We start from the raw sequence: 13,720 nt of genomic DNA, 5'->3' as shown, positions 1-13,720 counted from the left end.
ATTTAAAATTAATTAAATTTAATAATTCAAAATCAAAAAGCTGATTTAAAAGGTTGAGTGTTTAAATGGATAAAATTCAAAATTCAAAAACTGATTTAAGAGGTTGAGTGTTTTAATGGAGAAAAAATAGGCATTAAAATGGGTAAATGTGTATTATAGGAGAGAGAATGTAATGTATCTAAAAACTTACACTAAAATTAAAAAAAAAGGGAATTATGTAATATTTAAAAAAAGTAGGAAAAATTAGAGAATATAAAAATTATAGTTGTGTATTTAAGTTATTTTTCCATTTTAAAACCCATTCTACTGATAGAAACTTCGGTTCAAAAGCCTTTGTCAAGGTGTTGCTAAGTTTCAGTATTTAGTGGGCCATCATTACTCGATTTGAAAAACGAATATTTAGGCAAGAAAAAACAAAGTGTTCCGGTTATATACATAAATTTTATTACTATATAAATATATTTTAATGTAAATTTAAGAAAACGAAATAATTTACTTATCCATTTTGTTAATTCAGGAAATGACAAAAATATTTTTTCTATTATCATTTTCTTTGAATCCATAATTAATAAGGGTAAAATTGTAACTCACTATACTAGTTATTATTATCTTAATATGTGTGTCATTTCTAAAATAGACAATTAAATAAGGACGGAGGAAGTATGATTTATAGGATAAATTTTAGGAATCACATAGTTTTAATATGAAATTACAATTTATTCTCTTTAGTTTGTAATTACATTAATCCCTTAAAAAGTACCACAAACCGGGTATATTAAAGATATTTTGGAAACATTATAACATAAATCGAATACATAATATGTAGCTCGGATATATTAAAGAAATAGGAGATTTTAGAGGTTTTTAGAAATAGAAGGAGATATTAAAAATAAGAAAATATAAAGCATATATTTCATTAATTTTTCTTTATAGTAAAAGACGATTAAAAATCGATGAAAAGAGTTGAAGTTATATTTGAGAGATTTATCAGTTAAATTAATGAGAGAGAGTTAGGTTATTATAAGTTCTTGGGATTTTTACTTTTCGAGAAGTAAAAAAGTTGTAGCTTCAAATTGTTGCTCAAGAAAATATATATCTCGTTACAAAATATTTTAATTTTTTTGGGAAAAGATGGAAGAAATCAATGTGCTTTTGACATTTTCTCAAGTTGTGTTATAATTCAAATTGCATTATGACTAAGTCCTAATTAAACAAAAAACAGAGGTAATTGAATTTATTTCCTCTCTGGTCTTCTTACTTTAAATACCAAAAAACTCTTTTGAAAATGGAAAGAAATGTGAATCGTGTTATAGGCGTTAACTTGTCATTATAAGATCCACTTACAAATGAAGTATATCTTTCTTCTTAATTTATTCAAGATAACTGTACTTGTTTTCCTTCCTTAGATGGTGCTCAGATATAAAGAAAAATGCTTTTATGAAAAAAATAATTTTTAAAAGAATTAGTATATTATTTATTTATTGATGTTCGATATATAGGATAGGTGTTAAATGTTAAATGAGTGATTGGGCTTAATTTGATAGATCAATTTCAACTGTAACATAAATGAAGGGATTATTAATGGAAAAATTACATAAATTAATACATTTTAAAAAATAATTACTGATTTTAGCGATATTTTTTGTTTATTACCATTTATAGCAATGCTTTGTTAAATTTGTAATATGTATTAAACTTGTATTATAAATGAATTAAAAGTGATCAAGTGAGGTAAAAATATTATTGCTATAAATGGTAAATATTTTTTTATTATAGTATATTTATGTAAGTTTCCCATTATTAATCTATTCAAAAGCTATTTGGACTGAAGTTAACTGCGTTGAAAGAAGCTGAAATGTGGATCATAACTCAACAGACACAATTCTTATTAAGTTGTTAATTGCATTTTTTTGTTCTTTATAATTTTTTAGTAGGTAATAATTTTTTTTCTCTATATTATGACTATACATACTAACATATTAATAAAAATATATATTGACACGATTTCTCATGAAAAAATCACACACCATGTACTCTCTTTTAATTAATTGACAGTATATATATAGCTTCTTTTTATTTTTATAACAAAAAAAGATTTTGAAAATTAAAATGGGCAACTTTCACATATAGCAAATAAAAAATTCATATTTATATGCTATATCAAAGTTTGCATAATTGCGCTCCATAGCAAACATAGAAACTGTATAATTCGCTATACATATATAGTTGATGCAAGTTGTATAAAACGAAGTGTATAAAACAAGAAAGAGAAAGACACTTGGGCAGAGAACTGTATAAAAACGAAGTGTATTATTATAAGTGTATAGAACGATTATATACAATTTGAATTTGCATGAAATGAGAAAGAGAGATAGACAAAAGAGACTTGACAAGGAATATACAATTGAATCGAATTGTATAAAACGAGAAAGAGAGAAATTATATACAATTTGAAAATTGTATAAAATGAGAAAGAGAGAAAGGCAAAAGAAACTGGGCAGGGGAGTATTTTTATTGTATAATTATAAGTGTATAGGACGAAAATATATGTATTTGCATGTGTATATACAATTTTCTCACGCTTTATACAAATAGAAACACAATTTATACATTTCGCTTCTATTTGTATAAGTGAGAAAGGCGAGGGTGACGAGCGAGATTTGGGAGAGTGGCGAGCGAGATCTGGAAGAGGGGAGAGAGGAGAACAAAAATATATGTATTTATACAATTTTCTTTGCTTTATACAATTAGAAACAATTTTTATACACTTGTGTTTGTATAAAAAGTGAGGAAGCGAGCGAGCGAGAGATTGGAGGAGAGTGACGAGCGAGATATTTGGGAGAGAGGCACCTGAAATTTTTTTACAAACGTTTGCTACGGAGCACAATTAAATCAAACTCTAGCTACTCCATTTATGTTAGGTTATTAGTTTGTTATTATATATAACTTTTCCCTAGAATGGGCATATTTTGCTCTTATGGCCCACGTTAATATATGAGAAGTACTTTAATTTTAAATAAATTATTTTTAAAATTAGTAACAACGTGTTGCTCTTTTAAAGGGAAGTGGGACTTTGTTCCCTTTTTTTTCTCTTCAGTTTTTATATTGTTGTCAAATTTTTATGTGGTTTTTTTATTTTTTTTAAGTTGAAAGTTTTTTATTTATGTGAAAATTAAGGAGATAGTAATTAATTGTGGGTATCAATTGTCATGGTTAAGAAAAATATTTCAAAAATTATTTCTAAAAAAAGAAATTCTGATTTTGTTGAATCTCCACCAAAACTTTAAATTTTAGTCATGCAAGTTCTTAGCCGTATTCGGTTCGTAGCAAGGATAATTTTAAAGATAAACATGTGAATCGATTGGTGTTGCAGATAAAAAAATACAGAAAAGAGTTATTCCAGTTGAGGTTGCTAGAATGAGAAGGATTATAGAAAGTGATGAATTGTCTAACTTTGAATATTTTTGACTTGTGTAATATTGAACATTTTAATTTTCAAGTGTAATCCTTATTTACACACTAAAGGAAGAATCTGGAATGTATACGAATTTTTAGTGAATGAATACACATGTATGCATACATGAATTTTTGTATACATGATTGTTCATTCAAATGATAAAGAATTCATTCAAGTAATAAAAGATTATTTGATTCGATGTTTACATATTTAGTGAATGAATACACAAATATGTATAGATGAATGCATTGTATACATGATTGTTCATTCACGTGATAAAAATTCAATCATGTGATAAAAGATAATCTAGTTAATTTTTACCTATTATAAATAATTGGATACATAAAGTATATAATTTTTGAAAAGGTATCCATTGTAGTGGATAACATAGATTTATATGTCTAGTTATGCTAATTGAATTGAATAGTGTGTGGTGGTTAGTTTCACAAGCAAGCTTTTTTAAAAAAAATTAATAGTATGTCGTGATAAATATGCGCTAATGTGTGCTCTTTTTTTTCGGTCTATTATATGTTATTTATTTATGGGCATTTATTGCTATTTTTTCATAACAGTTATACATATGTCATTTATTCATTTCTCATAACTCAAATTGGGTCACATTTCAATCCAATTTTAATGGATTGAATTGAAATGAATTAAACTTAATTAGGCGGATCAATAACCCAATCAGACTTGAATGAATTGCACAAAAAATATTTTTTAATGAAAAAAATAACTTTAAAAAATCTTTTCCTTAATGAAAAAAATAACTTTAAAAAATATTTTTTTTCCTAACAAAAATAACTTTAAAATAAAATACGTAAAACTTCACTCTGTCCAGCTATGTAGGCCCAAATTTGCCATGTGGCATAGTTCCTGCTACGTTTGGTAAAGTTAAAAAGAAATAATTTCAGAATTAGCAAACATAATAAAGTTATATATTATAGTTTTGATAATTATATTTTATAACTATACTCTCGTTTATTGCGATTTTGAATATTTCATTTGTTAATATATAAATAGGACAAGTATATATATATTTAGAAATTCTCATACTCTATTTATATATTTCACTTTTTAATATACAAACATGATAACTTACTATATTTTTCATTAATCCTATATAAATAGTTAAGAAAAACATATACTACAAATTCGAATTTATACGATTAAAAATCAAATTATATAAATTTTCAATTTATACAATAAAAAACCAAACTATATACTAATCTGTATATATACAAATCAGGTAAATTATACAAATTAAACGAATAACAAAAATTAAAAAATTATAACGATAAATTATAATTTAGTTAAACTATAACCACGTAATACCTAATATAGAATGTTTGTTATGGTGAATAATTTTGCCATATTAAAAAAGGCAACGGCCAGTCGCTTTTAGAACACGTGAATTTTTGAGTCCAATACACTAGGCAACAGAAAGATGAGGAGTAATTTGTCAATTTAGAGCAGCGAAAATGATTTACCAAATTATTTTTAATAGTCATGTGCAGAAAAATTCATATTATTGTTCCATAAATACCCTTCTCGTTGCTACTCGAGACCCACGTGTAGACGGTTACCCCACAAAATCCACGGGATTTTGCCCTTTTATTCCACCTCAGCCCCAAAAATAGCCATTTCACTCTTTTCTCTCTCTCAAACCAGAGGAAATGGTATCGGACAGCGAGCTCGTCGACCGGATTCATGAGTTTCTAAGCACCGCAGACCTCGATACCACCACCAACAATATCGTCCGGCGAAAGCTCGAAGAGGACTTCAATATCGATTTATCGGATAGAAAAGTGTTTATTCGAGAGCAAATTGATCTTTACCTTGAAAGCTACTATCAAGTTAACCAAGAACAAATGGAAGTAGAAAACGATCAAGAAGAAGACCCGGAGGAGGATGAAGAAGAAGAAGACCCGGAGGAGGAAGAAGAAGAGGAATCTAAGGCTGTTGATAAAGCAGAAGGAAAAAGTTCTGACAAAAAGTATGTATTTCTTTAATGCATGTGAAGTCTAAATATGCGTTCATTCATATCTATCCAAATTCTGAGCTATGTTTAAATGTCTTATTCAAATATTATTACTATTATTGATTTTGTTGCTTCTATATTATTACAATCATGCTAGAATATAGTGATTATCTAAAGGGCTCTTGTTTCCATTTTCCTTTCTGTATTTCTGGTTTTCAAATCTTGTTGTGTTAAACTTAAAATATGTGTAATGTACGAATATATCAGTTGAACATTGAAATTAAAGAGTAGTCAAAAAGATGAAAAGACTCAGGTTGGTTGGAAGGGAGAGAAATTAGGAAGTAGAAATCTCGCGGCGTTCTGCTACTGCCTGCTTTGTTTAACAAAATGTTTTAAGTTACAATCTCTGTCAATTTTTCATCCTTATGTTTCTGTCGCTTCCTTTTCCATTTAGCAATTATATTAGTACTGTATCCAGATTGCGTTTTGATTTGCTTGAAGAGGTGTAAACGTGTTAAGAAAGTTTACAGTCTTCTTCAACGGAAGCTGTAGCTATGGAGAATTAAGAGAGAGAAAAGGAACTGAAAGCAAAAAAAAGAACTGGATTCCTTGTTATTTCATTCTCTCGTATCATTTATAGTGCATGCATTAATACATATGTGTAGATCACAATCAATTCACTCCACTCACCTCTAACAGAATACTGACAGTTTTAACTAACTGACTGCTAACTAATATCTTGACATTGTTGTCAGCTGGCATTACATTCTAGAACCTTCATCCTCACAAAACGTTTACCTCTAATTTTTAATATATTGACCCTTCGGAGTGGCCTAGTGGTTTGAGCTTGGAACTCCATGTTGGAGGTCTCAAGTTCGAAACCCCTTGCCAACAAAAGCAGGGGGTTGCCTTCTGGGTCGAGCTCGTCATACTGGTTGATTTTATTCACTGCTCAATAGCTAATAAATGGTTGATATATTAGCTATCTCTTTCAACTCATTGATTTTATTCACTGCTCAATTCGAAGCCTGAACTTTGACCCTCATTTGCTATTAGAGTTGTAATAATGCATGTCGCCTTTGTAGCTATGTAAGATAATAGTGATTGGTGGTGGGCCATGGCATATAGTTACTACTATTTATTCTTAAAGAAAATGATAAAAAGTAAATGTAGTATTTCTGGATGCATTAGCCTGGGAGACTATTGCTTGTTCATCCTCTTTTTTGTGGAAGGGATTAGCTACTCCTATTCTCATTCTTTCTCATGACTGCAAGTGCAACCTATATATTTCCAGAAATCAGCATAATAATCTCTTTAAGAAGTTACGCAAACTATTGCCAACCTCTGCATTTGTTAAAACAAAGAATCTCTCTGTAGTGTGAGTGAAATAGAGAATTACCTGGTTGTACTAGGGTTAATTACTCGTATGAAGAGCGAAATCAGATGCAACCAAAAACTTAAAAAGAGAACAGAAGGGTAAATCTCTTAGTGGTTGATCGGCTTGAAGAAATAGGAAAGGAAAAAGGATTACTTAAGAAAGCTAGTGCAATGTCAAAATACACTATCATGTTCACTTTTACCATTTTGTTTCCTTTATGTACCCTATTAACCCCTCAGGGGAAGTGCAAAAGAAGAGGATCATCAATGTTAAATAGATCTAAAATTGACATTTTACAGACCAATTAGGTTGATGAAATCTTACTTTCATTTCTTTTAGGTAGTCTCAATCAAAAAGCTTAGGAGATTATAGGGTCAGCATCTTCCTTTTGTGACCTGAGAGATTATATGTCCCTTTCATAACCTGAGAATTTATCTAGCTAGAACTTCAGTTAGTTTTGCTGAAAGAGTGCTCTCATTTTCTCTCTGGGAGAAGTCACTGCTATACTGCTGGGGAATGGATCATGTCTGTAGTTTAATTCTGGTGGCTGTGTGACATCTTTACTCGTGTCTGGATCTGCATTACTAGGTTCATATAAGTTAAGATGATGTTTGAATTAGTAATAAAAAGTTTCTAACAAAACGTGAGGTGGTTTTGCTGATTAGTGATGCTAAGCTAGTTTATCGCTCTTTTGTTTATGCACAGATCCATCATTACAGATTCTGATAGCTAACCAGTCTCTAATCTCTATCATACATGTTGACCCAGAAATTTCAAACTTAAATGTTTGCGGCAAACAATAAGTATCATTATATTTGATTAGTTATTAATCTGATCATGCTGACTGCTGAGTGGGAGAGAAAATATGAAATCTGCATGATTGTGTATGCGAAAATTTATTTTGCTTATTTGCCTCTTAAAAGGAACTCTATATTTTAGTCTAGTCTATACTAGTTGAGCAATGGTACATTCAATCCTATTAGGCCTGGGAAGAAGAATGAAAGTGGTAAAAGGAAAGCTGGTGGATTTACCAAAATATGCAGCCTTTCTCCGCAACTTCAGAAAATTACTGGGGAAGCTGAACTAGCAAGGACAGAGGTATCACAATTCTGCATGCTTCTCTCTGCCTGTCCCTCTCTTCTAATTGTTTAAAGTCTCCATTGCCAATTGCCATGAATATTAACATGTATGAAGTAAATAAACCCTTACAAATGTTCTATGAAGGTGGTGAAGAGGATTTGGCAGTATATAAATGCAAATGAGTTGAAAAATCCACCAGATAAGCGGATTATAAACTGTGATGACACATTGCGCGAGCTTTTTGGTGTGGAATCCATAAGCATGTTCGCAATGAACAAGGCCCTGACAAAGCATATCTGGCCTTTGGATTCTGATGCTGGTATAGGACACTTCTCTTTGTTCTTTCTTTTTCCTTCTCTATTTTCTTGGTTTGCTGGTACTTTCTGTAAAACTTACTACGACACTTGATTCTTCCCACTTAGAAAATTTTGTACATTAATCGCTTTCACAGAGCTGCTTTTTAAATAAGCTGTTACAGACTTATGCTTAGTTCTCATAAAGTCTTGCTGACTTATAGTTTCTGGAAAGGCTGCAATCCTAGATTTGTGTTTGTATGTTGCTGACTAATTAATCTGCCATGTAACTGTACTCCTTAACTGTCTGAAAAGTACACATGCTCTACTAGTTTTCGTGTCATAGTTGTGGCCACCTTATTTCTTTTGTAACTGCTTGGTCTTAATTTGACATTCTGTGCAATTAAGTTGCAGTCCAAGGCTAGCTTGTAGTCAATAATAATATGTGGGGAAACAGTAATTTCAGGAGTGTAATCTGGGATGAAGAATGATAGATGTTTCCTCATGTAAGCATGTAACTCAATAGTACTATTTGAGGAAATATTAATCTTATGCATGTAATATAGCTGATGTTGCATCTTGTTAGTTCAGGGTTTTAAAACTAAATCCTATTGAACGATTAATTCTTGACATGCTTGAAGTCTTGCATTTCTAATTTTTACTTTTCACCTCTCTGTGAGTTATGATTCAGTTTCTACAATAACAACTTCTGTTCTGTAAATTCTACAGCAAACAAAAAGCAGCGGAAGCAAGAGGAGGATGAAGGTAATAACTTAGCTTCAACTGTTATTCTGTCAATGTTTTTATGTTTTGCTCCCAGCTGCGGAAGTTGCTTTTGCCTACTGTCCTTGTGCCAAAAGACTTGTTTTAATCTCTTAGATGTTCATGTTAGCATTCATTCTTGTTACTTCATTTCAGTTCTGCTCCATGATGTACCTATAAAAATAGTAAAGGGTTGTTATCTCTCCCTACATTGTTTTTGTTGCTAACAAATTTAGATTCATTCATAGTTCTATACTTCTATTCTTGTCCATATGTTGTGCGCAATTTGTTTTATTTGATCTCACCTTTATTTGATTAGATTTGGATGAGCCAAAGAAAGAGGAAAAGCAGAAGAACTCTGGTATGCATGCTCCACTCCGGCTTTCTAATGCCTTTTGATTAATTTCCTTGGTACTGGAGAGAGTGAATTATCTCGACCCAATGTTGTTAAAAGAATTTGGGAATACATTAATTTGTGGTATCTGTTCTAATTTATCTCTGCACTGGATTAACCTCAGCTTATGCCTTTCCCTTTTAGAGATATTACAATCCTTTACTTCTCACTTTAAAGATTGCTTTAGCTAGGTCATTCTTGCTATGACCTGTGGTAGGTGCTCATTTCTTTTGTCTTTAGTCACATTAAATGTTGCTGGTAACAGATACATACTTGAATGTTGCTTGTTTTAGACAGGTGTTCACTGCTTTCATTTGCTACACAAAATAGTTTTCTTGTAATGCTTGCTGGTATCTTCTAAACACATGAAGCCAGTCAGGTGTCTACTGTTATTACCTCTAAGGTCTGATTTCAGGAAGGACTAAGTCGGTTCCAAGTCGTAGTCGGTTCCAAGTAGTTATGGAAGAAAACTATGTTAATGAATTAAAAAGGAAAAAGGACAGCCTGGTGCTCTAAGCTCACACTATGCGGATATAGGGAATGGCCGGACCTCAAGGGTCTATTGTTGGCAGCCTTACCCTGCAAATTTTTATGAATTCAACTTTCCATAAAAATTCCATTGAAAATAAGCTGTCTAAAATCATATAAAGAAACTAGTGACTACTACCCATACAATCAGCCCTCCCCCCTTAGGGTCCATGACTTAACATTTGGAACACAATAGCATAACATAAGGGCCAACATTAGGTAACCCAATATCTAGGATGGATCTAGCTTGACACTATGTTATGAAATGGATAAGAATGTCAAATGGGTTGGTTGGGCTGAATTGGAGAATGTCATAAATGGGGGTCTTTGACCTGCTTAAATATTATTTGGGCTAAAGTGGGTTGGGTTGAAATGAGCTAAAAACCGGGTCATAACCCAAGCTTCCTAATTCTTACTATGTTTTAAATTTAATGTTTTCTTATAGTTTGCTAGAGTACCCAATAAAACTTTTTTTCTTATATCTGACTCTGTACTATATAGAAATATGGTCTTTTTAAAAATATTTAGACAAAATTTCTCATGGGTCAATTTGGGCTGGACCAAGCCCAAATTGTTAATAAGACTAGGTACATGTTAAAAGAGAACATTTACATACCTACATTATTTAACCATTGATGTAATCAAGTTGAATGAAGTAATGAAGAATCATTTTCTGACTCATCTTCAAGAGAATTTGAGAGTGCTCCCACTTTCTGAATTTTCTAACATTTGATTTCATAGCCACTTGTCCGGAAGGTCTAGGGGAGAATTGTAAATTCTTTGAAGATGAGAAAAATAAAAAAGTGCACTACGATTCTGGTGAAGATTTACTGCCAAGAACAAAGGCAAGTGAAGTGATTAGGTGAGTTTGGAAGAAGACAAGTGACAATTCTAAAGAAAATGAATCTCTGATTCCTGACAAGAGAAAGGCATGTTGTTAAGTTTAACAAGAATAACTCTAAAACAGAATCTTTGAAAAGAGCTCCTAGTATAGTGGAACGCTTTAAAGACTCGTTGATTTTGTAGATCCAAAAAAGGTTTCTAGTTTCCACATGTTATTTCTTATGATCTACCTAAGTTTTGGTCAGCAGAATTATCTGATACTTTATACTTGTGCTGGTGGAGGTAACAAGTACCTAATAAAATAGTCGAGGCATGCATAAATTGGCTTGGACGCTGTTAAAAAATGAAACATAAGTATAGAATTTTGCAAAATTAGAAACAACAATGTAACTCATGCTCACTTGTCCTCTCCCGAAGTACTTTTCCTCGTTATCTTGCCAGTGGTCTATTTTTTATTAGAAAATATCGTCAATCAATTAATTTCAGAGTGTTGCTTGAGAATCGATTCTTTGTGTATTGCCTGATAACCCTTTTGTTTCTTCTATCACCAACTTTATTTATGTGAAGAGTAAGACTTTCTTCATGTAGAAAAGCACCTTTTTTAGACAGTGGGGTGTATTTTATCCTGCTAGCTAATTTGTTTAAACAAGTTTTATTTTCTTCATGTCCTATTATATATATTATGAGAAGCAAGAGTCCATTCAGTGACTAGGAAACGTATCAAACAAAAAGAAACTTAACTTTGCATCTAGAAAAACAAAAGTTGCATTCCCAATTTCAGTTTTATGCTTTATGTAATGGTCTGACTGGTTTTCTTTCTTTACCTTGAAGGATCCGTCTGACGAGAGGTGACTAATATGTGATGAGAAGTTGAAAGAAGTGTCTCATGTTGAAACCCACAGGGGAATTGGAGTAACGAAACTACTTTCTCCACATTTTATATGGTGGTCATCATTTGGTGAAAATCTCGATAGCTTCAGAATTTTGCTTTATGTTGATGCTTGATGCTCACATCTTTGTTATCTTTTCTGTTGATATGTTTTTGGACACTACTCTACTGTGAATAACTATACGAGAAGGGGACACGATTACAAGTTGATTCGCAGGTCTTCTCCTATGAGAGTGTAAAAAACTCATTTTGCTCAAACTGACCAACTTAGGAATTGTACTTGGATTAAAATTGTGAATATTCATGTACTTTTCTGCATTTTTTTCTGGAAATATACAAGGACAATTGGGGAGTAGATGTGATTTATCAACACTTACATATATACATCTAGTTGGAATCAAATCAGTCTAATATATTGAATTGTCAGAACGTTTATTTTTTCTTGTTCGCAATACAGTTTGATATATATGAGCTGCTTTATTAGACTTGGTACGTATATATTTTGATATTTTATCAATGGGTAATTGAGAAACTCGAAACTGGGTTGTTTTTCTTTGAAAAATTATAACTGCTTATTTATTTTTTCTGTTTGCAATGAGTACTGACATTTAAGATGTCTAGACTTTACTATTGAATATATTGTACCTTTGACATTGTGAGCTATTTATTAAAGCTGTAATTGTATTTACGTATACTTTGAATTCAGTTATACGTCTGAATCGCCTTTGTCAACAATGGTTAATTATATGTACTATGTAAAATTTTAGACCGTGATTATGTTAATTTAGTACTCTGTAAAGTACTTTTTTGAACAAATTTGAAATCTTAATATGAAACGGTAGACCATGAATTAGAATTTTGTAGAATGTTAAATTATATTTGTATATTTTTAAGGAATTTTTTTTAGTACAGAAAATATTTTTAAAAATTTATTTTTCTGCTTCCGAACTCACCCATAAACGATGATCAATTCATCTCCTAGAAATGACCTCATCAACTCTTTTCATTCTCTTCTATTTTTTTGTTCACGAAAGTTACTTCACTCTTTTTTACTATTTTTACTATATAAGGAGAGTAAATAAGCACACACGTCTCAGTCAAAGCGTGTGCTTCATGGAATAACTATCGAATCAGAGGGCTTTTCTTAAGGTAAAATTGGATGGATCTTTTAATTTTAGGTAAATAAACAAATAAAATCGAGTAAATGGTTGAGATGAAGCCATATATCCATCCGTTAGTTTAAGGGTATACACAACCTAAAAGAGTAATTAACTGTAAGAGAATATACAACCTTAAAGTATAATGAAGGGTATTAATATACCATTTGTGATACTTTGGAGGTATATTTGTCTTTTTTTCCTTTTAAGAATTGTAAATCTCTTGAAACACTTTAATGAGAAAAATGCAACTCGTGTACCTTCAAAATTGGAATCAAAACGTATTTTAAAGATTATAAATCTCTTGAAACACTTGAGTGGAAAAAATTTAACTCATGTACCGTTAAAAGTGGAGTCAAATTGTATTTTAAGTATTGTAAATCTCTTGAAACACTTGAGCTAGAAAAATGCAACTCGTGTACCAACAAAAGTGGAATCAAAATGTATTTTAAGGATTGTAAATCTGTTGAAACAATTGAATGGAAATAATGTAACTCATGTACTGTCAAAATTGGAGTCAAAATGTATAAAGATTGTAAATCTCGTAAAACCCTTTAATAAAAAAATAATATAACTGAAGGAATATTGATTGTATTGAAGTGTTAACCTAATAAGGGAATACATGGGAGATATATATAGGAGATATAGGAAGGAGTACTAATTCTAATAGGACTCACCGTTGCCAACAGTAATACCATTGGAGCCATGATATGGATTTGGAGCGTTAAGCTTGGATAAATCAGAAGTAACGTGCATGTTGGCCCCAGTATCCAACAGCCATTCAGAGGAAGGGCCAGCTTGAGATGCATAATTGGCACGGTTATCACTATTTCGGCTCTCCTCATACCGAAACCAGCAACGAACAGCGGTGTGTCCTGTTTTCTGACAGATTTGACAAGTTGGACGATCCCGCTCGTAAGTGCCCTGTCCGCCGCTGGAAGATGACTGCCCGCCGCTG

The 13,720-nt window shown here is 31.5% G+C and overlaps 1 protein-coding gene across 1 annotated transcript; it reads left to right on the top strand.

Annotated features, from left to right (window-relative positions):
• The first annotated feature begins 5,044 nt into the window (after positions 1-5,044).
• LOC107010673 (protein TRI1-like) lies at positions 5,045-11,995 on the top strand. Its single transcript, XM_015209965.2, has 6 exons — positions 5,045-5,453; positions 7,800-7,914; positions 8,041-8,215; positions 8,919-8,954; positions 9,271-9,312; positions 11,548-11,995. Exons 1-6 carry the CDS (start codon positions 5,134-5,136, stop codon positions 11,556-11,558), a joined length of 699 nt encoding a protein of 232 aa, XP_015065451.1. The 5' UTR covers positions 5,045-5,133; the 3' UTR covers positions 11,559-11,995.
• Positions 11,996-13,720: the final 1,725 nt, after the last annotated feature.

The sequence above is a fragment of the Solanum pennellii genome, chromosome 2, assembly GCF_001406875.1.
Source record: "Solanum pennellii chromosome 2, SPENNV200".
Lineage (NCBI taxonomy): Eukaryota > Viridiplantae > Streptophyta > Magnoliopsida > Solanales > Solanaceae > Solanum > Solanum pennellii.
The sequence above is the reverse complement of the archived record's forward strand: the minus strand, read 5'-3'. Positions and strand labels throughout refer to the sequence as shown.

What these genes read in the sequence shown, in the direction of transcription:
- LOC107010673 (XM_015209965.2), top strand. Translation starts at nt 5,134, where the DNA reads ATGGTATCGGACAGCGAGCTCGTCGACCGGATTCATGAGTTTCTAAGC. An exon ending in CTGAACTAGCAAGGACAGAG is followed by an intron (nt 7,915 to 8,040) that starts GTATCACAATTC and finishes TGTTCTATGAAG; the next exon opens with GTGGTGAAGAGGATTTGGCA. An exon ending in GAAGCAAGAGGAGGATGAAG is followed by an intron (nt 8,955 to 9,270) that starts GTAATAACTTAG and finishes TTATTTGATTAG; the next exon opens with ATTTGGATGAGCCAAAGAAA.